The sequence below is a fragment of the Dendrobates tinctorius genome, unplaced genomic scaffold, assembly GCF_039654945.1.
Source record: "Dendrobates tinctorius isolate UK_male_01 unplaced genomic scaffold, ASM3965494v1 ptg000151l, whole genome shotgun sequence".
Taxonomy (NCBI): Eukaryota; Metazoa; Chordata; class Amphibia; order Anura; family Dendrobatidae; genus Dendrobates; species Dendrobates tinctorius.
The window spans coordinates 25,717,199-25,742,236 of record NW_027361818.1 but is presented as its reverse complement, the minus strand read 5'-3'; the positions used below and the strand labels follow the sequence as shown (position 1 = coordinate 25,742,236).

Sequence of the window (25,038 nt, the reverse complement as noted above, 5' to 3'; positions counted from 1 at the left end):
TTTGAATATTCATATTGAATCAGAAGCCCTATATAATGCTATATACAGTTCATGATGGGCCCCTTAAGATGCTCCATACAAAATATGCCCCATATAATGCTGCACAAAGGTTAATAATAGCCCCATAAGATGCTCCATATTAAAATATGCCCCATATCATGCTGCATAAAAGGTTAATGGTGGCCCTATAAGATGCTCCATAGAATAATATGCCCCATATGCTGCTCCATAAAGGTTGATGGCCCCATAAGATGCTCCATAGAATAATATGCCATATATAATGCTCTATAAAGGTTGATGGTCTCATAAGATGCTCCATAAAGGTTGATGATGGGCCCCATAAGATGCTCTATACAAAATATGCCCCATATAATGCTCCATAAAGGTTGAGGATGGCCCCATAAGATGCTCCATATTAAAATATGCCCCATATAATGCTGCACAAAGGTTAATTGTGGCCCCATAACATGCCCCATAGTACAATATGTCCCATATAATGCTGCACAAAGGATAACGTTGGCCCCATAAGATGCTTCATAGAAAAATACGCCCCATATAGTGATGCACAAAGGTTAATAGTGGCCCCATAATGTGCTCCATTATACAATATGCCCCATACGCTGATGCTGCTGCGATTAGAAAAAAAAAAAGACATACTCACCCCTCGTCGCTGGGGACCAGGTGCCAGTGTCCTGAGCAGGCGGGGACACCGGCGCGCTAACTACATCATCATGCCCTCTGACCTGAATGTTACAGCCAGAGGACCTGGAAGACAGAGCGGCGCGCGGCGGTGGGCTGGTGTCACCGCCTGCTCAGGACACTGACATCTGGCCACCACCAACAAGAGGTGAGCATGTCATTTTGTTTTTAATCGCAGGGACCATGACTCGTGTATAAGCCGAGGGAGTCTTTTTCAGCCAAAAAAGGGGGCTGAAAAACTCGGCTTATACACGAGTATATACGTAAACTAAAGGATTAGTAAAGGATAGGTGTCTTATAGACACTTCTCCATTACTAAGCCGTGGGCTTGAGGTCACCTGATAATACCAAGGTGACATCAAACCCACAAATATGAACCCCACTTGAAGAGCCGGGCAACGCGCCAAAATTAGCGAATCTAATAGATGCACCTTTTCTGGGCTGCTATTTTTAGACTGGGGGGTGGGCAATAGCCATGGCCCCTTAAAGCCTGAGAATTCCAGCCCTCAGTGATCTGCTTTAACAAGGCTGTCTATCAAAAATGGGGGAACCCCACGCTGTGTTTTTTAAATTATTTATTTAAATAACTAAAAAACTCGGAGTGGGGACCCCTGTTTTCTTGTTAACCAGCCTTGGTGAAGCTGATAGCTGAGGTTTGCAGCCCACAGCTGTGAGTTTTGCCTGGCTGGTTATCAAAAATACAGGGAGAACTACACCAGCAGGCATCGGCTGATACGAGAAGTAGTTCTGTCAGCTGACACCAGCGACAGGAGGTCACAGCTGCATGCTCACGATGTCCTTTGGCAGCGTGGGAACCGCGGCTGTCTGACGGACGGTGATGATTTTAACGCCGATCAGAAGCGGTGTTTGCCGTGCTGTCATGCACAACACTGGATGTTCGGGACCCCCATTCAAGTGAATGGGGTCCGGTTTCAGGTCCGGGTACTGTTCTGATACCCAAACCCGAACTTTTTGTAACTGTTCAGGCAAACCCGAACATCCAGGGATCTGCCGATCTCTAGTCCCATGAACACATCCCTCTAAGTCATCTCTTCTCTGACTTTTTATATAAAACATTAGATCTCTTGATAGGCTTTCCATCAGTGACACTTGATTTTTTTTTATGACTGTTTTTTGCTTAGGTTATGCAGGTGCTTTTTGTTGTGTCGTGGTCCACGCTGGCCATATTAAAAGGATAACTAAACATTGCTTCCAAGAGGCTTTATAACCGACCACTGCCCACACTGGGGACCACTAATAATAATAATAATAATAATAATATGTCTGATATAATAGGGTTATGTAGGATTTTACCCTCTGATTTGGTGCTGGTTGTAGATTCTGAGCATTTTAGTTCCTTATCGGATTTTTCCAAGCTGTTGATGACCGCATAGTTGTATCTCCAGAGACAGATGTAGAACTGATCCTTCACTTGGTCTGGCTGAATCCTGAATATATAACTGATCAGCTTCATCTTGTCTTCAGGCCGGGTCCTCGTTGTTACATCTCGGCACTCTGCCCGGTTCAGCAGGTTATTGAAGTGGAGATCTTGTACAATGAGACTCACGTCCTGCGTGTTATAAATCAGATGATATCGGTGTCTGTCCACGAAGTGATCAGCACCTACAGGGAGAATGTGACAATTGGGAGAATACTGCCGAACCCAACAATATTGTAAAGTAATGATCTTTAATGTATCATTCATTCATTGGAAAAACAAGTAACAGAAACTTTCCTTCTAACAGGTAAAAGGATCCTCAACCATAGATACTACTTCGGTGCAATCTACACCTGGAAACCGGTGTATGACAGAAGAGAGGGAAATCCAGACAATCACATCTTCACCCTTTCACCGAGCCCAATTTTTACTTTCATTGCTACTCGCCTTCTTCCAAGAGCTATAACTCTTTATTTTTCTCATCAAAATTGTCATTGTAGGGCTCATCCCTAAAAGTGGCACATCACATGGGATGCTCCAATTCGGGTGTTTTGCCCAGCTATTCAAGATTGCCATGGTGTGGTGATAATTGGGGTAATGGTAACTGGAGTTTATGTCAGCTGGAATTATCCAAATACTTAGTTGACATCAAGCCCTGGTGTTAGTAATGGAGAGGGGTCTATCAGAAGCCCCCATTACCAACCCAGCAACAGAAAAAAATTTAAATTGGCACTCCCCGATACTTTCTCTGGTTCACCACTTAAAAAACAAAAAAGTCTCAAGCAGGTCTGCCGTAGTCCACCAAATCTGACGTAGTCCAAGTGAATCCAGAGAAGTCAATCAAATTCTCCGTATAGAGAATGGAGCATCATTCTGAGGTTCCATAGTCTTTGCAAACAGCCACAGTTGGGTCACACTGCGCTGTAGGAGACCAAGAGGCTCTGAACAGAGGTGACATCAACATTCCCGCTTATCAGAGTCATCAGGTCATGCTGCCCTCTGTGAAAGGGGCCATATCCCGATTGCAGGGTACAAATAATATTACAGTTTATTAGACCTTCAATGAGACTAAAAAAAATATTGAAGTCTCTACTGGATCTACAAATATAAAAATGTTCTGAATTTGTAAAAATATACAGTTGTGCTCAAAAGTTTACAGAATCTGGCAGAATTTTTTGCTTTCTTGGCCTTTTTTCAGAGAATATGAATAATATCACCAAAACTTGTTCTCCACTCGCGGTTAGTGGTTGCATGAAGCCATTTATTGCCAAACTACTGTGTTTTCTCTTTTTAAATCATAATGACAACCCAAACTTCCAAATGACCCTGATTAAAAGTTCACATTCCCTGGTGATTTTGGCCTGATAACATGCACAGAAGTTGACACAAATGGGTTTGAATGGCTACTAAAGGCAACATCCTCATCTGTGACCTGTTTACTTGTAATCAGTGTGTGTGCATAAAAGCTAAGTGAGTTTCTGGGATCCAGACAGACTCTTCCATCTTTCATCCAGCCACTGACGTTTCTGGATTGAGAGCCATGGGGAAAGCAAAAGAATTGTCAACAGGATTATGGGAAAAGGAAGTTGAACTGTATAAAACAGGAAAAAGATAAAAAAAGATATCCAATGAATTGATAATGACAGAGAGGAATGGTCAAACTATGATTAATAAATGGAAAATCAGGGGCTCTGTAAAAACAAAACCACGGTCAGGTAGACCAACAAAAATGTTGTCCACAACTGCCAGGAAAATTGTTTAGGATGTAAAGAAAAACCCACAAATAACACCAGCTGAAATACAGGACTCTGAAAACTAGCAGTGTGGCTGTTTCAAGATGCACAATAAGAAGGCACTTGAAGAAAAATGGGCTGCTTGGTCGAGTCACCAGAACAAAGCCATTACTGCACAAATGCCACAAAGTATCTCACCTGCAATACGCTAAACAGCATAAAGACAAGCCTCAAAACATATGGAATAAGGTAAATTGGAGGATGAGACCAAAATTGAACTTTTTGGCCACAATCATAAATGTTACATTTGGAGAGAGGTCAACAAGACCTATGATGAAAGGAATACCATTCCTACTGTAAAGAATGGAGGTGGATCGCTGATGTTTTGGGGATGTGTGAGCAAAAAAGGCACAGGAAACTTGGTCAAAGTTGAAGGAAAGATGAATGCAGAACGTTATCAGCAAATACTGGAGGCAAATTTGCAATCATCAGCCCAGCTGTGCATGAGACATACTTGTACATTCCAACATGACAATGATCCAAAACACAGGGTCAAGTCGACCTGTCATTGGCTACATCAGAACAGAGTGAAGGCTCTGGAGTGGCCATCTCAGTCTCCTGACCTCAATATCATTGAGCCTCTCTGGGGAAATCTCAAGCGCGCCGTTCATGCTAAACAGCCCAGGAAGTTACGGGAACTGGAGGATTTTTGCCAAGATGAGAGGGCAATTTTACTATCAGAGAAAATAAAGAACCCCATCCATAACTACCACAAAAGACATCAAGCGGTCATTGATGTTAGAGGGTGCAATAAACGGTATTAAGAATTGGGGTATGTGAACTTTTGATCAGGGTCATTTGGATGTTTTGGGTTGTCATTACAATGTAAAAAGAGAAAACACAGTAGTCTGACAATAAATGGTTTCACCCAACCACTAACCATGAGTGAAGAAAAAGTTTTGGTCTTATCATTCATATTGTCTTAAAAAAGGCTAAGAAAGCAAAAGATTCTGCTGTGGTATGCAAACTTTTGAGCACAACTGTAACTCTAAAAATTCACAAAAACTGCCAAAACAAGTTTTGCCACTAAAAATAAAGCAAGTTTGCAAATGGAGCTGCAAGCAGCGAATCTCAATGACTTGTCCACAATCAATGGGTGTAGCATAACGGTCCTCAAACAACCATTCATAACTTCATTGATAGCAGCCACGGCTGTAAGTGAGGGGATTTTTCTGTGTGACCTCACACTTAATATTGAAAATATCAAAGTTTTGTTTCCATTTTTTCATCATTTGTATAAGGCATCCAGTCTCTCTCTGAACTCCCTCACCTGATGCCTCTACAGCAGAGCTTACAACCTTATGAAAGGACAAACTGCAGCTGAACATGTATTTGTAATAAGCCAAAGCTCAGTTCAGCTGTACGGTCAGTCATTAAATGTCTTACAATACTAATACCTCCTCTCATTGTAAGTAAACTCAGGAGGCAAATTCTCTGGGATACCTATAATTGGCCTATAGATCTTAAAAGCTCATTTACACATTTGAAAAAAAATGTAGATTTGTCTGGAATAAAACATCATATCACAAATAACAAGATGTCATTTCATTCAATTTTATATGGCCTACATGTCCATATAACAGCAATTACTATATTCTCAAAGGTCCATGATGGTCAGCACTACAGCTATAATCCTCTCAGATGACCATGTTCCTCAGAACTGCTTTTAAAATTCTCTCTGAAGACCATGCTCCTTAACAATGCAGTTATCATCATCTCTGAAGACCTTGCTCATGAACTGCGCAGTTCTGCTCCTCGCTGACGGCCATGCTCCTCAGCACTGCAGTTATAATCCATTCTGCATACCAAGCTCCTCATCACTGCAGTTATCCTCTCTGAAGACCATGCTCCTCAGCAATGCAGTTTAAAGTAACTGCATTGCTGAGGAGCATGGTCTTCAGAGAGGATATTGTAATTGCAGTGTTGAGGAGCATGATCTTCAGAGAGGATATTGTAATTGCATTGTTGGGGAGCATGGTCTTCAGAGAGGATACGGTAAATGCAGTGTTGAGGATCATGGTCTTCAGAAAGGATTATAACCTAGTGCTGATGAGCATGATATTCAAAAAGATAAAAGTATCTTTTTGAATATCATGCTCATCAGCACTAGGTTATAATCCTTTCTGAAGACCATGATCCTCAACACTGCATTTACCGTATCCTCTCTGAAGACCATGCTCCCCAACAATGCAATTACAATATCCTCTCTGAAGACCATGCTCCTCAACACTGCAATTACAATATCCTCTCTGAAGACCATGCTCCTCAACACTGCAATTACAATATCCTCTCTGAAGACCATGCTCCTCAACACTGCATTTACCGTATCCTCTCTGAAGACCATGCTCCTCAACACTGCATTTACCGTATCCTCTCTGAAGACCATGCTCCTCAACACTGCAATTACAATATCCTCTCTGAAGTCCATGCTCCTCAACACTGCAATTACAATATCCTCTCTGAAGACCATGCTCCTCAACACTGCAATTACAATATCCTCTCTGAAGATCATGCTCCTCAGCATTGCTTCCAATAGCCTCTCTCTTTTTGCTTTGCAGATGATACAGCAGAAAATGGATCAGCCCTGTGTTTACATGTAGGACAGTGAGATAAAGATATAGTACAAAGTATGTCCTAGACTTACCCCAGACATGTGACCATGCATTTATCCATACCATGTCCTTTACTTCCAAAATTCTCATGATAGATTTATTGTACCTTCTGAGAACTTTATAAGCCGTGTACATCCCAATACGATCCCAGTGACTGATAATATCACACAGTTTTCTCATCTTTTCCTGGGATGACATCTCCTTCAACAATCCTTTGTACTGTTCCACAGTCAGTAGGTTCCAATCCTGGAGATCATGTACAACGGGATCTACAATCGCTATCTTTGTAATGAGATCAGATCGGTGCCAGACAATAAAATGTGCCTTGTCTGTGTAGTATGAGTAGAAAGGAAAGGAAACACATCATTAGTACACGTCTGCGGATGTTCTCCATGTCTTATTTACCAACTCACTATAGAAAGTTGTATCCAGATCGTGAGAAAATCGGAAATGCATCTAATTGTCGAGAAACATTGAGTACAACGCATGGCGTTCCCATTAATGTCAATTGAACCCAGTTTGAGCTCTGTAATGCAATCACAGTGATCTCAGGATATCTGCTCGGGGAAAACAGATGGTAACCAGCAGCCTACTCAGCCAGAAAAGGCAGCGTCATACTTTGTAGGCTTCTTACAATGTAGGATGTCCAAAAATTATACAATGTCCAAAAATTATTCCTTTTTGTTGATAAATTAATGCCTTGCTGGTGTTTATACAAAAGTGGTGCAAAGCTATAGAGTTATCACATGGGGAGTGCCGAAATAATTCTTGTTTGGGGGGTTATCTGCAACAGGCTGCTGTATTCAAATGACCTGTGTACGAGTCCAATATTGGACTATAACAACAATAAAGTGGGCACGAAGGAAACTATTAAAATGCACACGCCTTGTGAAGTTTTACATTTAGGATAATGAAGATTTTTCTCTTCGATGCAAAAAAATATATGAATATACTGTATACAGTGGGGAAAAAAAGTATTTAGTCAGTCAGCAATAGTGCAAGTTCCACCACTTAAAAAGATGAGAGGCGTCTGTAATTTACATCATAGGTAGACCTCAACTATGGGAGACAAACGGAGAAAAAAAAATCCAGAAAATCACATTGTCTGTTTTTTTTTTTCATTTTATTTGCATATTATGGTGGAAAATAAGTATTTGGTCAGAAACAAGCAATCAAGATTTCTGGCTCTCACAGACCTGTAACTTCTTCTTTAAGAGTCTCCTCTTTCCTCCACTCATTACCTGTAGTAATGGCACCTGTTTAAACTTGTTATCAGTATAAAAAGACACCTGTGCACACCCTCAAACAGTCTGACTCCAAACTCCACTATGGTGAAGACCAAAGAGCTGTCAAAGGACACCAGAAACAAAATTGTAGCCCTGCACCAGGCTGGGAAGGCTGAACCTGCAATAGCCAACCAGCTTGGAGTGAAGAAATCGACTGTGGGAGCAATAATTAGAAAATGGAAGACATACAAGACCACTGAATCTCCCTCGATCTGGTGCTCCACGCAAAATCCCACCCCGTGGGGTCAGATGATCACAAGAACGGTGAGCAAAAATCCCAGAACCACCCGGGGGGACCTAGTGAATGAACTGCAGAGAGCTGGGACCAATGTAACAAGGCCTACCATAAGTAACACACTACGCCACCATGGACTCAGATCCTGCAGTGCCAGACGTGTCCCACTGCTTAAGCCTGTACATGTCCGGGCCCGTCTGAAGTTTGCTAGAGAGCATTTGGATGATCCAGAGGAGTTTTGGGAGAATGTCCTATGGTCTGATGAAACCAAACTGGAACTGTTTGGTAGAAACACAACTTGTCGTGTTTGGAGGAAAAAGAATACCGAGTTGCATCCATCAAACACCATACCTACTGTAAAGCATGGTGGTGGAAACATCATGCTTTGGGGCTGTTTCTCTGCAAAGGGGCCAGGACGACTGATCCGGGTACATGAAAGAATGAATGGGGCCATGTATCGTGAGATTTTGAGTGCAAACCTCCTTCCATCAGCAAGGGCATTGAAGATGAAACGTAGCTGGGTCTTCCAACATGACAATGATCCAAAGCACACCGCCAGGGCAACGATTGAGTGGCTTTGTAAGAAGCATTTCAAGGTCCTGGAGTGGCCTAGCCAGTCTCCAGATCTCAACCCTATAGAAAACCTTTGGAGGGAGTTGAAAGTCCGTGTTGCCAAGCGAAAAGCCAAAAACATCACTGCTCTAGAGGAGATCTGCATGGAGGAATGGGCCAACATACCAACAACAGTGTGTGGCAACCTTGTGAAGACTTACAGAAAACGTTTGACCTCTGTCATTGCCAACAAAGGATATATCACAAAGTATTGAGATGAAATTTTGTTTCTGACCAAATACTTATTTTCCACCATAATATGCAAATAAAATGAAAAAAAAACAGACAATGTGATTTTCTGGATTTTTTTTTCTCAGTTTGTCTCCCATAGTTGAGGTCTACCTATGATGTAAATTACAGACGCCTCTCATCTTTTTAAGTGGTGGAACTTGCACTATTGCTGACTGACTAAATACTTTTTTTCCCCACTGTATCTTGCCCATCCTACATTGCAGAAAGCACACTTTCTGGGACACACAAGCCTTGGTTTCAGGATTTTCTTTTAGTAACAGTAGTACTACGTGAAAAATAAAAAATGCTGTTATTAAAGAGAATTGCTCACCTTTTTTTTTGCTATGTTATGTGATCGCAGCATGATGTAGGAAGTGTCCTATATCACCCTGATTCCAGGGATGCATCATTTAGTTTACAGGGTATAACAGCTATGATAAAATCACAGTTTTCTCTGCTGCAGATCTAGCAGGGCCCATAATGTTGATCCCTGTGTAACCCCACCCACACTCCTGATTGGCAGCTTACTATGTACATCGTCAAAGAGCTGCTAATCATTCAAAACCAAAGAAAAAACAATGTGTGTATATACCCTAATGAAAATAAATAAGTAAAAAGCAAGTACATTAAATAACATAGGGTACTTGGTAAACACTATTTTGATCAAAAAAGTATAAAGCTGTCCCACCATGGCAAGGTGTACCCATTTGAGACAGTAACTACACTAACGGTTAAAACCTACCTAGTGTGAAAAGTGGCAGAGTCTCCGGGTCCCAAACGGACACCCAGCTTCAGAGGGACTATAAGTTTTTTGGTTTTTCTTCAGCTGCTAATCATTGCGGGGGGCATGGCTGGACCAGCGGGCACCAGGGCAATGGTCCTGTAGTGAAAATATCATTCTGATAAAACACTGTTTTTATTGAACAAGCACACCACAGTTCAACAAGTGACACATTGCTGGAATCAGAAGCTCTGATATATAGTGGGTGAAATAAGTATTTGATCCCTTGCTGATTTTGTAAGTTTGCACACTGACAAAGACCTGAACAGTCTATAATTTTAAGGGTAGGTTAATTTTAACATTGAGAAATGGAATATGAAAAATAAAATCCAGAAAATCACAATGTATAAATTTTAGAAATTTATTTGCATTTTGCAGTGGGAAATAAGTATTTGATCCCCTACCAACCATTAAGAGTTCTGGCTCCTACAAACCAGTTAGACGCTCCTAATCAACTCGTTACCTGCACTAAAGACAGCTGTCTTACATAGCCACCTTTAGGCTATGTGCCCACGTTGCGTGGTAAAACGCACACTAAAAACCGGACTCCTTCCCAGAAATTGCGTGTTTTTTTCCACGCGATTTTACCGCGATTCTGTTCGCGATTTTGCTGTGATTTTCTCAAGCACTTTCCAAGCGATTTGAAGCATCGCTTGGAAAGTGATTGACAGGTTGGTCACACTCGTCAAACATAGTGTTTGACAAGTGTGAGCAGATTTTTACTATTGAGGCCGCCTATGCGGCATCAATGGTAAAAGATAAAATGTTAAAAATGATTAAAAAAATTAAAAATCGGTGTATATTTACCTTCTGATGTCCCGCGCTACCATCCTGGGCCTCAGCGTTCCCAGTAATGCCTTGCGAGACCTGTGATGACGTAGTCTCGCGTTGCTATAGCGATCTCACCGCTAGAGTCACGCGAGACTACGTCACCACAGGACCTTGCCGCAAGGCATTACTGGGAACGCTGAGGCCGGGAATGCAGCGCGGGACATCGGAAGGTAAATATACCCCGATTTTTTTATTTTTTATTCTTTTTTTACAGGGGTATGGTACCCAGGGCCTGGAGGACAGTCTCCTCTCCTCCACACCATGGGTACCAACCGCACATGAGACACTTAACTTCCTGCATGGTGGCCATAGCCACATGCGGGAAGTAAGCGATTCTCATGCATTCCTATGGGTGCGGAATCACGGCAATTCTTTGCGATTCCGCACAAAAGAATGACCATGCTGCGATTTTTTCCGCGATGCGATTCCGCCGCGGAAAAAAGCGCAGCATTAGCACGGCATGTGCGGAATGCCATAGGAATGCATGGGGTGCGTTCTGTACACGATTTTTAAACGTTTTCGCAGCGTTTTCGCGCTGAAAATCGCAGCAAAAACACTTAAAAATCGCATCGTGGGCACACAGCCTCATAAAAGACTCCTGCCCGCAAGGTCCCCCTGTTCAAGAAGGCACATGTGCAGGCCCGTCTGAAGTTTTCCAATGAAAACCTGTATGATTCTGTGAGTGATTGAGAGAAGGTGCTGTGGTCAGATGAGACAAAAATTGAGCTCTTCAGCATTAACTCAATTTGCCGTGTTTGGAGGAAGAGAAATGCTGCCTATGACCCAAAGAACATCATCCCCACTGTCAAGCATGGAGGTGGAAACATTGTTTTGGGGGAGTTTCTCTGCTAAGGGCACAGGACTACTTCATCGCATCAATGGGAGAATGGACGGAGCCATGTAACGTAACATCCGGAGTGACAACCTCCTTCCCTCCACCAGGACATTAAAAATGGGTCATGGCTGGGTCTTCCAGAAAGACAATGATCCAAAACATACAGCCAAGGTAACAAAGGAGTGGCTCAAAAACACGTATATTACTTACTGGTAATGAGTTTTCATGAAGCCCATGACAGCATCAACGAGAGGGGATCCGCTCCACAAGGACAGGCAACCTTTAAAATAAAAAGGGCGGCTCCTCTGTCCACATCAGTGGTTTACAGAGCTTGAGAGGACCTATGGGTTAGTGTACACACACATATACACATTTATGCAACTTTATTGACTATATACATTATTTTCAACCCCACCTTAAGTGGAAAATATATACAACTACCCACCAACCAAAGGGTGAAAGCTTAGCAGCGGGAGGGAATATACAGGTGCTGTCATGGGCATCATAAAAACACATTACCGGTAAGTAATATACGCGTTTTCCTAACAGTCATGACAGCACCAACAAGAGAATTACAGAGAGTTACTCTATCAGGGAGGGACCACAGCTTGTAGAACCCTTATCCCAAAAGTTAAATCAAAAGAGGCAGAAAGATCCAGTCTATAGTGACTATAGAAGGTGGAAGGTAATGACAACATAGCCGCTTTACAGATTTGCTTGACAGATGCATCTGCCCTTTCTGCCCAGGAAATTGCCATCGCTCTCGTAGAGTGGGCCCTCAGATCGTCCGGAACCAGTCTTCCCACACATACATAGGCCAACTTGATCGCTTCCCTTATCCTCTAGATAGGGTATCCTTCGAGGTTTCCATCATCTTCCTAGAACCCTTGAAGGAGATAAACAGAGTCCTATCCTACCTACAAACTTTTGTTGACTGCAAATAGTGAAGGAGGCACCTCCTGAAATCTAAGGTATGAAATTTCTTTTCCCTATCATTTTTTGGGGTCAGGACAGAAGGACGGTAGAGATATCTCTTGCAATCTATGGAACCTCGACACTACTTTGGGCAAATAGGCTGGATCAGGCTTCAGGACTACTCTATCATTCATTACTACCTTGAAGGGAGGATCTGCTGAAAGGGCCTGTATGTCCCCAATTCTGCGTGCTAACATAAGGCCTACTAGAAGTGTGGCCTTAAACGTAATAAGTTTTATGGATGCATCTGCTAATGGATCAAATGGGGGGGTCAAGTCAAGGCATTTAGGAACAAATTCAAGTCCCATGGAGGGACCCTGGCTATCGGGGCTGGTCTAGATCTAGTGCAGACTTTAATGAATCTAACTACCCACCGATTACCTGCTGTAGTTATAGAGTACCCCCAATGGTGACACCTGAACCCTTAACGTGCTTAGTGCCAGGCCCTGATCTTGTCCTTTCTGAATGAACTCCAGGATCTCCCTCAGGGGTACTTCCCCTTCTGGAGAACACCCTGTAGATGACAAAAATCTCTTCTAAGTCCTACCATAATTCCTTGTAGTGACCGGTTTCCTACAAGCAAGCAAGGTGGAAATCATGAGTTGGCCAAGAATTCCCTACCTTCCAGCACTGACCCCTCAAGTTCCCGGCTGTTAATTGCAGCCCTGTCACCTGAGCCACAGGCCCTTGAGCTAGAAGGTCTGATATACTCCTCAGCCAGAAGAACCAGGGCCTCTTGGGCCAAAAGTGAGGGTATGAGTATTACCCTCGCCCTGTCCTGCCTGATCTTCCTGAGGACTGATGGTATCAGACAGATCAGGGGAAAGGCATAAGCTAGGGAAAACTTCCATCTGATCCGGAAGGCGTCTACAACATAGGGGTTCTCCCTCGGGTTCAGGGAGCAGAATTTTTCCACTTTGGTGTTCTGTCTGGTGGAAAAAAGGTCGATCTCCGTTTCCCCCCACATATCTACTAAATGCCTGAATACTGCCATCTTGAGGGAACATTCGCCTTGCAGAAGCAGCCTGCGGCTTAGAAAGTCTGCTGTTACATTGTCCCTCCCTTTGATATGGAGAGCAGACAGTGATAGGATTTTGCTTTCTGACAGCTAGAAAATACGTTTGGTTACCTGCAATAGGGCCTGAGACCATGCACCCCCCTGATGATTCACATATGCCACTGTGACTTGGTTGTCCGACAGTATCCTTACGTGACGACCCTGCAGGAACGGCAGAAGAGTCTGTAACGCATTTTATACTGCCCGAAGTTCCAACTCATTCGAGGAGGCCTCCTTCTCCAACAGTATCCATGTCCCTAGAACCAGGTGGCTGTCCAGATGCGCCACCCACACCCTGGGCCAGGCATCTGTGTTAACTACCCTGGAGATGTGGGGAAACCACGGAACTCCCTCCCAAATGGATTCTATGCCCAGCCACCAGTGAAGAGAATACACAACTTCCTGCGGCAGAATTATCACACTGTCTAAACGCTCCTGCAATAACTGCTGACTTTTGAGGACGAATCCCTGCAAGTCTCTGGAATGGATCTGGGCCCAATATACTGCCGGAATACATGATTTCAGGGAGCCAAGGAGCAACATAGCACTCCTGAGAGTCATTACTGGATTTTTTACTGTCCAGGAGATGAGATTGAACAACTTCTCTTTTTCCTCCTCTGGCAGCAGACATTCCTGCCAGTGGGAGTCGAGCTAGAGTCCTAAATAGACCTGTGTTCTCTGTGGCCGCAACCTTGACTTTTCCAGGTTTAAACACCATCCTAAGCTTTCTAATATGGTGACTATGTCCTCCACCTGATTGTGGCAGTGAGTAAAGGAAGGGCATACTATCAGAAAATCGTCCAGGTATGGGATGACTAGCCTGTTTCTCTCTCTCAGGTGGGCTGTAACTTCCGCTATTATCTTTGTGAAAACCTGAGGAGCCACTGCTAGGCCAAAGGGAAGCGCCCTGAACTGGAGGTGTTTTACCATACCTTCCACTGATACCGACACCCTGAGAAATTTCCTGAAAGCTGTATGAATCAGCACATGATAAGAGTCCTTTAAGTCCAGGATGGTCATACAGCAATCCGGGAAGAGTAGCTGAATTGCCGACCTTATCGTCTCCATCTTGAACTTCGGGATTCTTAAATATTTGTTGTTCAGGTCTCTTAAGTTGAAGATGGTCCTGTAAGAGCCATCTGGTTTTTTTTATTAGGAACAGAGAATAGAACCTTTCCCCCTTTTCCTCCGCTGGTACATACTGCAGGTCATTTTTTTCTTACAGGCATATAACGTCTGTCTCTAGGGCTTTCTGTTCTGACACAGACGCCTGCAGGGCCGTAATGATGGACTTGTTTGGGGGATATCTCCTGAACTCTAGCCTCAACATTACCCACACCAGGATGAGAATCCAGGGACTGGACGATCTCTTCTCCCAGGCTGGAAAGAAGTGAGAGCGCCTTCCCCCCCACCTGGGGAAAAAAAAAAAAAAAAAAGTCATTTAGAGGACTTCCAATCCCTTCGGGATGAGGAACCGAACAGGAACCCCTTGGATTTTTTTCTGACCATTCTCTCATCTTTTATCCATGGACCCGCTCCCTTTATCGTACCTTTCCACTGAAAGGACTGTGTAAAATGAAGAGAAGGGAGGCTTAGGGAACCCCTTTTTCTTGTCGGCAGCCTTTTCCAAAAGGTCATCTAAAGCTGGGCCAAATAAATATTGCCCTTTGCAGGTAAGGGAGAATAACTTCCCTTTCGCCTGAGAATCACCGGGGTAGCTCTTTAACTAAACAGCCCTCCGGCCTGGGTTAGACAATGCAGCTGATCTTGTGGCCAGCCTGGCCGAATAGGCCAATGCATCCGCTAGGAAAGCCGCTGCACCCTTGATCATCGGCAGCGTAGTTTTAACGGCGTCAGAAGATGAATCCTCACCCAGCTGATCTTTCAAAGTGTTTAGCCATACCATAAGAGACCTCGCCGTAAAAGTTGCTGCGATGGCCGGCCTCAATGCCCCTGCTGACAATACCCATGTAGCTTTGAGAAAAGTATTTACCTTCCCATCAAGAGGGTCTTTTAGTAACCCAGAGTCCTCAAAAGGAAGGGAAGAACTCTTAGAGGCTTTAGATATAGCCACATCCAACCCGTGAGCTTTGCCCCAGGACAAAGACGCTTCATCTACAAAAGGGTATTTTCTCTTGAAGGAAGATTGCAGGGGGCCTCTTTTATCTGGCTTTTCCTATTCCCTAGTAATGAGACTCTGTAGCTGGTCATTCATGGGAAAGGTTCCACGCTCCCTCTTATCCAGGGTACCAAACATAATATCCTGGATGGATCTTTTAGGCTTCTGATCCACCTCACTGCCTTAACTAATCTGTCCACTTCTTCCAGGGGGAAACCGTAACCTGAGCACGAGTCACTTTCTGACAAGGAAGAACCTAAAGTGTCCTGCAGAACTCCCTCGTCCGAAGGTACTGACGGTGAAGGAGACCTCTCGGCTCTATCCCCCTTTGATGTTTCCCCTGAATAGGACCATGAGATTAGCAAATTTTCTACCTCGGCTCTGGGTACTGGAAAATTCAGGGGTTTCATTGGCCACTGTGCCATTAATGCATGGCTGGCATAACTTTTTGAGCCATTCACTGTCCAGATCCTGCCCACAAAGCACACACCCTATGCTTTTACTTCCCCGTACATTTTCTAGAGGGCTCCGGAACAAGAGGCCAGACGTCGTCCAAAGGGTCTCCTTTAGGGACCGTGGAAATTTTCATCCAGGAGGAGATATGCTGCCTGGAATCCTTGGACCTGCGTGCCCCACTGGATCTTTCAGAAATTCCATCCTGGTGCCGGGGATGCTGTGGCTGCTCCGCTGTGGAGAGGGCTGCTGTGTATCCATCTTGCACACGTGCCCCTGCCTGGCCTGCGGTCCTCCCATAAGCAGTAATACTCACAGGGGATCCGGCGTCTCCTGCAGCTTCCGCTACCGCCCCTCGGCTTCCCCCAGGTGCAAAGATCGCGGTCACATCATCAGAGCACGACTTCCTTTTTCCGGTCCACACTCTGACCACGCGCTGGGATACAGGGCTGCCAGCCACCACACGGTGCTGGCGCCGCAGGCTACTGCCCGCTCATGGCCGAGACCCCATCGGGCCCCCCCCTGCGGCGCTTCCAGGGGCACCGGTGCCGGCGGCAAAAGCAGAGTCGGTGCCCTGCCACCAGTGACAGGCCCGGGCCTGGGATCCTGCTCATCTTCCTTTCTTCAGCAGCGCTTGCCGCTGACAAAAGGTGAAGGCTCCGCCCTACAGGGAGAGGAAACCACTGATGGCGAGAAGGGAGCCACCCTTTTATCTTAAAGGTTCCCTGTCCTTGTGGGGCGGATCCCCTCTCCTTGGTGCTGTCATGGGTGCTAGGAAAGGAAGCACATTAAGGTTTTGGAGTGGCCTAGCCAGTCTCCAGACCTTAATCCCACAGAAAACTTATGCAGGGAGTTGAAGCGCCGGAGTTGCCAAACAACAACCTCAAAATCTAAATGATTTAGAGATGATCTGCAAAAAGGAGTGGACCAAAATTCCTCCTGACATGTGCGCAAACGTCATCATCACTACAAAAAACATCTGACTGCTGTGCTTGCCAACAGGAGTTTTGCCAACAAGTATTAAGTCTTGTTTGCCAGAGAGAACAAATACTTATTTCTCACTGCAAAATGCAAATAAATTTATATAATTTATACCATGGGATTTTCTGGATTTTATTTTTGATATTCTATCTTTCAATGTTAAAATTAACCGACCCTTAAAATTATAGACTGATTATGTCTTTGTTAGTGGGCAAACTTACAAAATCAGCAAGGGATCAAATACTTATTTCCCCCACTGTACATCTCGGTGATATTACATACATAGCTAAAACCTTCTTATAGATTCTCTTTAAGGTGGTGTAACTACTGCATATATCAGATCAATAAATTCACAGACACACTGACTATGCAGGTCCAGTACTTTCCTATGTATCAGTTGAATCTTTGGATTAGTTTTCACAGACTGAGACTATCACTGCCATTTTCAATCTACTTCAACAGTGGTACAACATCTTACCTTACCTCCTAGCCCTACACTGTATGAGCATAAAATGGTGCTCCATGTCCGGACCTCATCTTTTATACTGGTTAGGATAGTCATGAATGGTTGAGCTGGACCATGGGATGTGATAACTGCAGGGCATTATTAGTAATACAACGGTCACACCTGATCCAATCAGCTCTCTAAGTGAAGCTCTGTGTGAAATGGCACTGGGCATTTTTGCAGTATGGAAAAATCATCAGCCTAATGGTGAAATATAAAGCGCCATGTAATAGACTTACCCAAAAAACTTCTTCTCATCCAGTCTTCTTCTAATCGTTTAAAGAAAAACTCATTGTTACTTTTGATTGCTGTATAAGCCGCGTACTTCCCAGTGTCCTCCCAGTGACTGATAATGGAACACAGTTCTTCCATTTTCTCCTGGAAGGTTTTCTTCTTCAGCACATAACAGTACTGTTCCTTGGTCAGCAGGTTTTGGTCTCGGAGACTACATAGGACCGGATCAACTTCCTCTATGGTTGTAAAGAGACCTGGTCGGAGGTGTTCTATAAAATTTACCCGGTCTGTAGTGTGTGGAAAGAAATGGGGAAGAAAGACACATAATTCCATATCTTGCGTGTTGTCCACGTTTTTTATCTCTATATATAAAAATGAATGTATGTACGTGTGTATCACCAACCAAACATGAAGCATCTTTCATTTCACCAGAGCTGTTCAAAAGAAGCTAAGCTGTGATTGGCTGCTATGACCAACAGTTTTCCTTGCAACCAATCACTAAGCATCTCTCATTTCACCAGAGCTGGTTAAAAGAAGCTAAGCTGTGATTGGTTGCAAGGAAAATTGTTGGTCATAGCAGCCAATCACTAAGCATCTCTCATTTCACCAGAGCTGGTTAAAAGAAGCTGAGCTGTGATTGGTTGCTATGAGCAAGTTTTCCCACTTGACAACACTTCAGCAGACACTGACATGGTGGGAGAAATCTAGCATCCCAGGGAACATAAGCTCCCAGCCATTGTCTGCCCCGCTGAAAGGAGCAGAGATCACATGACAGAAATGAATCCCCCCTCCCGTGTGGTATCATTAAGTGACACACATGAATGTAGGAAAGTGCACATATTAAATGTCATATGGATTTTATATTTTCTCACAGACACTTTTATGCATTATTGATGTGTTACTGTGCTCTGATGCTGTGAGTTTTTTTAAAGTGCTACTTTCCCCATAATTCACCTGAATATACCCGTCTAACACGTAATGCTTTTCCCATAACAACCCATTATATGTGATACTATACTGCATACAGATGCTGTACATCCATGAGCAACGGAGACGGACAAATTACAAGTTGACGGTGCATGAAAATGTATGTGAAGGTTTCTCTACTGTACAAATGTATAAGGTTTGTGCCTGTCCATTGGTGAAAAGCATGACTGTGATATTTATGGTGGCAGACAAGTGAGAATATCAGCCTGATCAGTAGAAAACCTGGGATCTTAGTGAACCATGTTTCTGTGCAATTTCACTATTCTACTTTTCCTGGCTTTGACGGGATGATGTGGGATATTAGGGGTAGTAGTCCGGTGGGTCTGGCTGACGGGATGATGTGGGATATTAGGAGTAGTAGTCCGGTGGCTCTGGCTGACGGGATGATGTGGGATATTAGGGGTAGTAGTCCGGTGGGTCTGGCTGACGGGATGATGTGGGATATTAGGAGTAGTAGTCCGGTGGCTCTGGCTGACGGGACGATGTGGGATATTAGGGGTAGTAGTCCGGTACCTCTGGCTGACGGGATGATGTGGGATATTAGTGGTAGTAGTCCGGTGGCTCTGGCTGACGGGATGATGTGGGATATTAGGGGTAGTAGTCCGGTGGCTCTGGCTGACGGGATGATGTGGGATATTAGGGGTAGTAGTCCAGTGGCTCTGGCTGACGGGATGATGTGGGATATTAGGAGTAGTAGTCCGGTGGCTCTGGCTGACGGGATGATGTGGGATATTAGGGGTAGTAGTCCGGTGGCTCTGGCTGACGGGACGATGTGGGATATTAGGGGTAGTAGTCCGGTGGCTCTGGCTGACGGGACGATGTGGGATATTAGGGGTAGTAGTCCGGTGGCTCTGGCTGACGGGATGATGTGGGATATTAGTGGTAGTAGTCCGGTGGCTCTGGCTGACGGAACGATGTGGGATATTAGGGGTAGTAGTCCGGTGGCTCTGGCTGACGGGACGATGTGGGATATTAGGGGTAGTAGTCCGGTGGCTCTGGCTGACGGGACGATGTGGGATATTAGGGGTAGTAGTCCGGTGGCTCTGGCTGACGGGATGATGTGGGATATTAGTGGTAGTTGTCCGGTGGCTCTGGCTGACGGGATGATGTGGGATATTAGTGGTAGTAGTCCGGTGGCTCTGGCTGACGGGATGATGTGGGATATTAGTGGTAGTAGTCCGGTGGCTCTGGCTGACGGGACGATGTGGGATATTAGGGGTAGTAGTCCGGTGGCTCTGGCTGACGGGACGATGTGGGATATTAGGGGTAGTAGTCCGGTGGCTCTGGCTGATGGGATGATGTGGGATATTAGTGGTAGTACTCCGGTGGCTCTGGCTGACGGGATGATGTGGGATATTAGTGGTAGTAGTCCGGTGGCTCTGGCTGACGGGATGATGTGGGATATTAGTGGTAGTAGTCCGGTGGCTCTGGCTGACGGGACGATGTGGGATATTAGGGGTAGTAGTCCGGTGGCTCTGGCTGACGGGACGATGTGGGATATTAGGGGTAGTAGTCCGGTGGCTCTGGCTGACGGGACGATGTGGGATATTAGGGGTAGTAGTCCGGTGGCTCTGGCTGACGGGATGATGTGGGATATTAGTGGTAGTTGTCCGGTGGCTCTGGCTGACGGGATGATGTGGGATATTAGGGGTAGTAGTCCGGTGGCTCTGGCTGACGGGATGATGTGGGATATTAGGGGTAGTAGTCCGGTGGCTCTGGCTGACGGGACGATGTGGGATATTAGGGGTAGTAGTCCGGTGGCTCTGGCTGATGGGATGATGTGGGATATTAGTGGTAGTACTCCGGTGGCTCTGGCTGACGGGATGATGTGGGATATTAGGGGTAGTAGTCCGGTGGCTCTGGCTGACGGGATGATGTGGGATATTAGTGGTAGTAGTCCGGTAGCTCTGGCTGACGGGATGATGTGGGATATTAGTGGTAGTAGTCCGGTGGCTCTGGCTGATGGGATGATGTGGGATATTAGGGGTAGTAGTCCGGTGGCTCTGGCTGACGGGATGATGTGGATATTAGGGGTAGTAGTCCGGTAGCTCTGGCTGACGGGATGATGTGGGATGGGATGATGTGGGATATTAGGGGTAGTAGTCCGGTGGCTCTGGCTGATGGGATGATGTGGGATATTAGGGGTAGTAGTCCGGTGGGTCTGGCTGATGGGACGATGTGGGATATTAGGGGTAGTAGTCCGGTGGCTCTGGCTGACGGGATGTGGGATATTAGGGGTAGTTGTCCGGTGGGTCTGGCTGATGGGACGATGTGGGATATTAGGGGTAGTAGTCCGGTGGGTCTGGCTGATGGGACGATGTGGGATATTAGGGGTAGTAGTCCGGTGGCTCTGGCTGACGGGATGATGTGGGATATCAGGGGTAGTAGTCCGGTGGGTCTGGCTGATGGGACGATGTGGGATATTATAGTGAGTGTGGCTATGTGGAGTGGGCGGGGCTCTACACTCAGTCAGATAGATAGAGATATATATATATATATATATATATATATATATATATATACATACATACACACACACTAGCTGAAGAGCCCGGCGCTGCCCGGGCATAGTAACTAACTGTGGTTAGGTGGAGTTGTGGCCAAAAGTATTGACACCCCTGCAATTTTGTCAGATACTACTCAGTTTCTTCCTGAAAATGATTGCAAACACAAATTCTTTGGTATTATTATCTTCATTTAATTTGTCTTAAATGAAAAAACACAAAAGAGAATGAAGCAAAAAGAAAAACATTGATCATTTCACACAAAACTCCAAAAATGGGCCAGAAAAAAGTATTGGCACCCTCAGCCTAATACTTGGTTGCACAACCTTTAGCCAAAATAACTGCGACCAACCGCTTCCGGTAACCATCAATGAGTTTCTTACAATGCTCTGCTGGAATTTTAGACCATTCTTCTTTGGCAAACTGCTCCGGGTCCCTGATATTTGAAGGGTGCCTTCTCCAAACTGCCATTTTTAGATCTCTCCACAGGTGTTCTATGGGATTCAGGTCTGGACTCATTGCTGGCCACCTTAGAAGTCTCCAGTGCTTTCTCTCAAACCATTTTCTAGTGCTTTTTGAAATGTGTTTTGGGTCATTGTCCTGCTGGAAGACCCATGACCTCTGAGGGAGACCCAGCTTTCTCACACTGGGCCCTACATTATGCTGCAAAATTTGTTGGTAGTCTTCAGACTTCATAATGCCATGCACACGGTCAAGCAGTCCAGTGTCAGAGGCAGCAAAGCAACCCCAAAACATCAGGGAACCTCTGCCATGTTTGACTGTAGGGACCGTGTTCTTCGAATGCCTCTTTTTTTCTCCTGTAAACTCTATGTTGATGCCTTTGCCCAAAAAGCTCTACTTTTGTCTCATCTGACCAGAGAACATTCTTCCAAAACGTTTTAGGCTTTTTCAGGTAAGTTTTGGCAAACTCCAGCCTGGCTTTTTTATGTCTCGGGGTAAGAAGTGGGGTCTTCCTGGGTCTCCTACCATACAGTCCCTTTTCATTCAGACGCCGACGGATAGTACGGGTTGACACTGTTGTACCCTTGGACTGCAGGGCAGCTTGAACTTGTTTGGATGTTATTCGAGGTTCTTTATCCAACATCCGCACAATCTTGCGTTGAAATCTCTTGTCAATTTTTCTCTTCCGACCACATCTAGGGAGGTTAGCCACAGTGCCATAGGCTTTAAACTTCTTGATGACACTGTGCACGGTAGACACAGGAACATTCAGGTCTTTGGAGATGGACTTGTAGCCTTGAGATTGCTTATGCTTCCTCACAATTTGGTTTCTCAAGTTCTCAGACAGTTCTTTGGTCTTCTTTCTTTTCTCCATGCTCAATGTGGTACACACAAGGACACAGGACAGAGGTTGAGTCAACTTTAATCCATGTCAACTGGCTGCAAGTGTGATTTAGTTATTGCCAACACCTGTTAGGTGCCACAGGTAAGTTACAGGTGCTGTTAATTACACAAATTAGAGAAGCATCACATGATTTTTCGAACAGTGCCAATACTTTTGTCCACCCTCTTTTTATGTTTGGTGTGGAATTATATCCAATTTGGCTTTAGGACAATTCTTTTTGTGTTTTTTCATTTAAGACAAATTAAATGAAGATAATAATAACAAAGAATTTGTGTTTGTAATCATTTTCAGGAATAAACTGAGAATTATCTGACAGAATTGCAGGGGTGTCAATACTCCTGGCCACAACTGTATGCCTGGGCAGTGTCGGGCTCTTCAGCTAGTACTAGATAAATGTAAGAATATTCAACTTGAACTTTAGATGGACTGGGTTGTTCAAATCAATTTGCACCAATTCTACCCTCTTTAAAAAAGAAAAATCTAAAAACTTAGTTTTTACAGTGACCACTAATTGTCTTAAGAGACACGGGAGCCCTGTGCGGTACAGAACCCTTCTCAGTATCATTACAAGCAGGACTGTAGAATAGAGAGTACACAGTAATCATTACAATCAGAATCTAAGATGTGAGTGACGACTGCGTCCCTCTGGTTATGTAAGTATGGAAACGCGTGACAATGAAATTCAGAAATATACATCACCCTGATGGAATATGTGATTGGTGGAACGCCGATATCGGTGCTGCACATGTACAACTTATGTGTAGCATGCCCATGGTAGAGTATTATGCCGGCATCACACACGCGAGGAATACGGCCAAGTCTCGCATGCTGATACCCGGCATTCAGGGGCGGATCGTGCGGCTCCATGTATTGCTATGCGGCCCCACGCTCCGATCCAAGTGCCGGCGGCAGTGCCAGGTATTAACATGCGAGACTCGGCCGTATTCCTCGCATGTGTGATCCCGGCCTTAGACAGAAAGCTGAACATTTTTAGGACTATGATCTTCTTACCTGTAAACATCATTGTTCCAAGCCCATGTCCTGAAATATCCACTGGAGGAATAAAGACAGAAAAGTCACATGTCCGTCTACAAGAATCTGTGAGCTGCTGCACCTGACAACAGGCCTGTTACTTGGTCTACACACTGTGGGTTAATGTGAGCTACCAGCACATGGAGAAACGGGCTAGAAAGAAAAGAGAAAACATGGCACCTCCTGGCGCAATAACTTCACAATGGTTTCTTGTAATCACCAGATAATGGAAACGCTCCTTAGGAGGCTGTGCAGGGAGCAGGCATAACACTGGGGGTCAGCATACGGAGCAGATCTGGGTGTACAAGGTCTAACAGGCCACCACAGCCGGCAAACCAGAAGGTGATTATTTGATCTCATGGCCCCTTCCTAGGCTATGAATATCAGCCCGTAGCTGTGTGCATAGCCTTTCTGGCTATAAAATATAGGGGTACCCCACATCATTTTTTTTGGGGGGGTCCCCCTATTTTAATAGCCAGTAAAGGCTATGCAGACAGCTGCGGGCTGATATTCCTAGCCTGGGAAGGGGCCATGGGTATTGCCCCTCCCAGCTACATGCAAATACCAGCCCGCAGTCGCCCTAGAAATGGCGTATTTCTAAGATGCGCCAATTCTGGCACTTAGCCCCTCTCTTACCACTGCCGTGTAGCGGTGGCATATGGGGTAATAAGGGATTAATGTATTACCCCCTTCCCAGGCTACAAATACTGGCCCCCGGCCATTGGCTTTCCCCCCTCTGGCGCATAAAATTGCACAGGAGCCCACGCCATATTTTATTTTACCCCTTTACCCCCAAGGGTGGTTTGCTCGCTAATGACCGGGCCAATTTTTACAATTCTGACCACTGTCCCTTTATGAGGTAACTCTGGAGCTTCCATGGATCCCGGTGATTCTGACATTGTTTTCTCGTGACATATTGTACTTCATGTTAGTGGTAAAATTTCATTCATATAACTTGCGTTTATTTGTGAAAAAAACAGAAATTAGGAGAAAATTTCAGTTTTCCAATTTTGAATTTTTATGTCCTTAAATCACAGAGATAAGGCACACAAAAAACTTAATAATTAACATTTCCCACATGTTTACTTTACATCAGCACAATTTTGAAACCAAAATTTTTTTGTTAGGAAGTTATAAGGGTTAAAAGTTGACCAGCGATTTCTCATCTTTACAACACCATTTTATTTTTAGGACCACATCACATTTGAGGTCACTTTGAGGGGTCTATATGATAGAAAATACCCAAAAGTGACACCATTCTAAAAACTGCACCCCTTAAGGTGCTCAAAACCACATTCAAGAAGTTTATTAACCCTTAGGTGCGTCACAGGAATTTTTTGAATGTTTAAAAAAAAAATGAACATTTAACTTTTTTTTCACAAAAAAAATACTTCAGTCCAATTTTTTTTTATTTTATCAAGGGTAACAGGAGAAATTGGACTGCAAAAGTTATTGTGCAATTTGTCCTGAGT

At 44.6% G+C, this 25,038-nt stretch overlaps 1 protein-coding gene across 6 annotated transcripts in view; it reads right to left on the bottom strand.

Annotated features, from left to right (window-relative positions):
- The window catches only part of LOC141050273 (uncharacterized), a 149,452-nt gene that overhangs the window by 111,997 nt on the left and 12,417 nt on the right, over positions 1 to 25,038 (bottom strand). For 5 of the 6 annotated variants that reach the window (XM_073547157.1, XM_073547159.1, XM_073547158.1 and 2 more), the window contains 4 exons: positions 23,546 to 23,587; positions 17,683 to 17,964; positions 6,575 to 6,871; positions 2,014 to 2,322 (listed from right to left, as the gene is read on the bottom strand). In XM_073547157.1, the coding sequence (XP_073403258.1) occupies positions 2,014 to 2,322; positions 6,575 to 6,871; positions 17,683 to 17,964; positions 23,546 to 23,587 (930 nt within the window). Of the gene's footprint in view, positions 1 to 2,013; positions 2,323 to 6,574; positions 6,872 to 17,682; positions 17,965 to 23,545; positions 23,720 to 25,038 lie in introns of all 6 variants that reach the window. The other variant, XM_073547161.1, reaches the window with a different exon arrangement.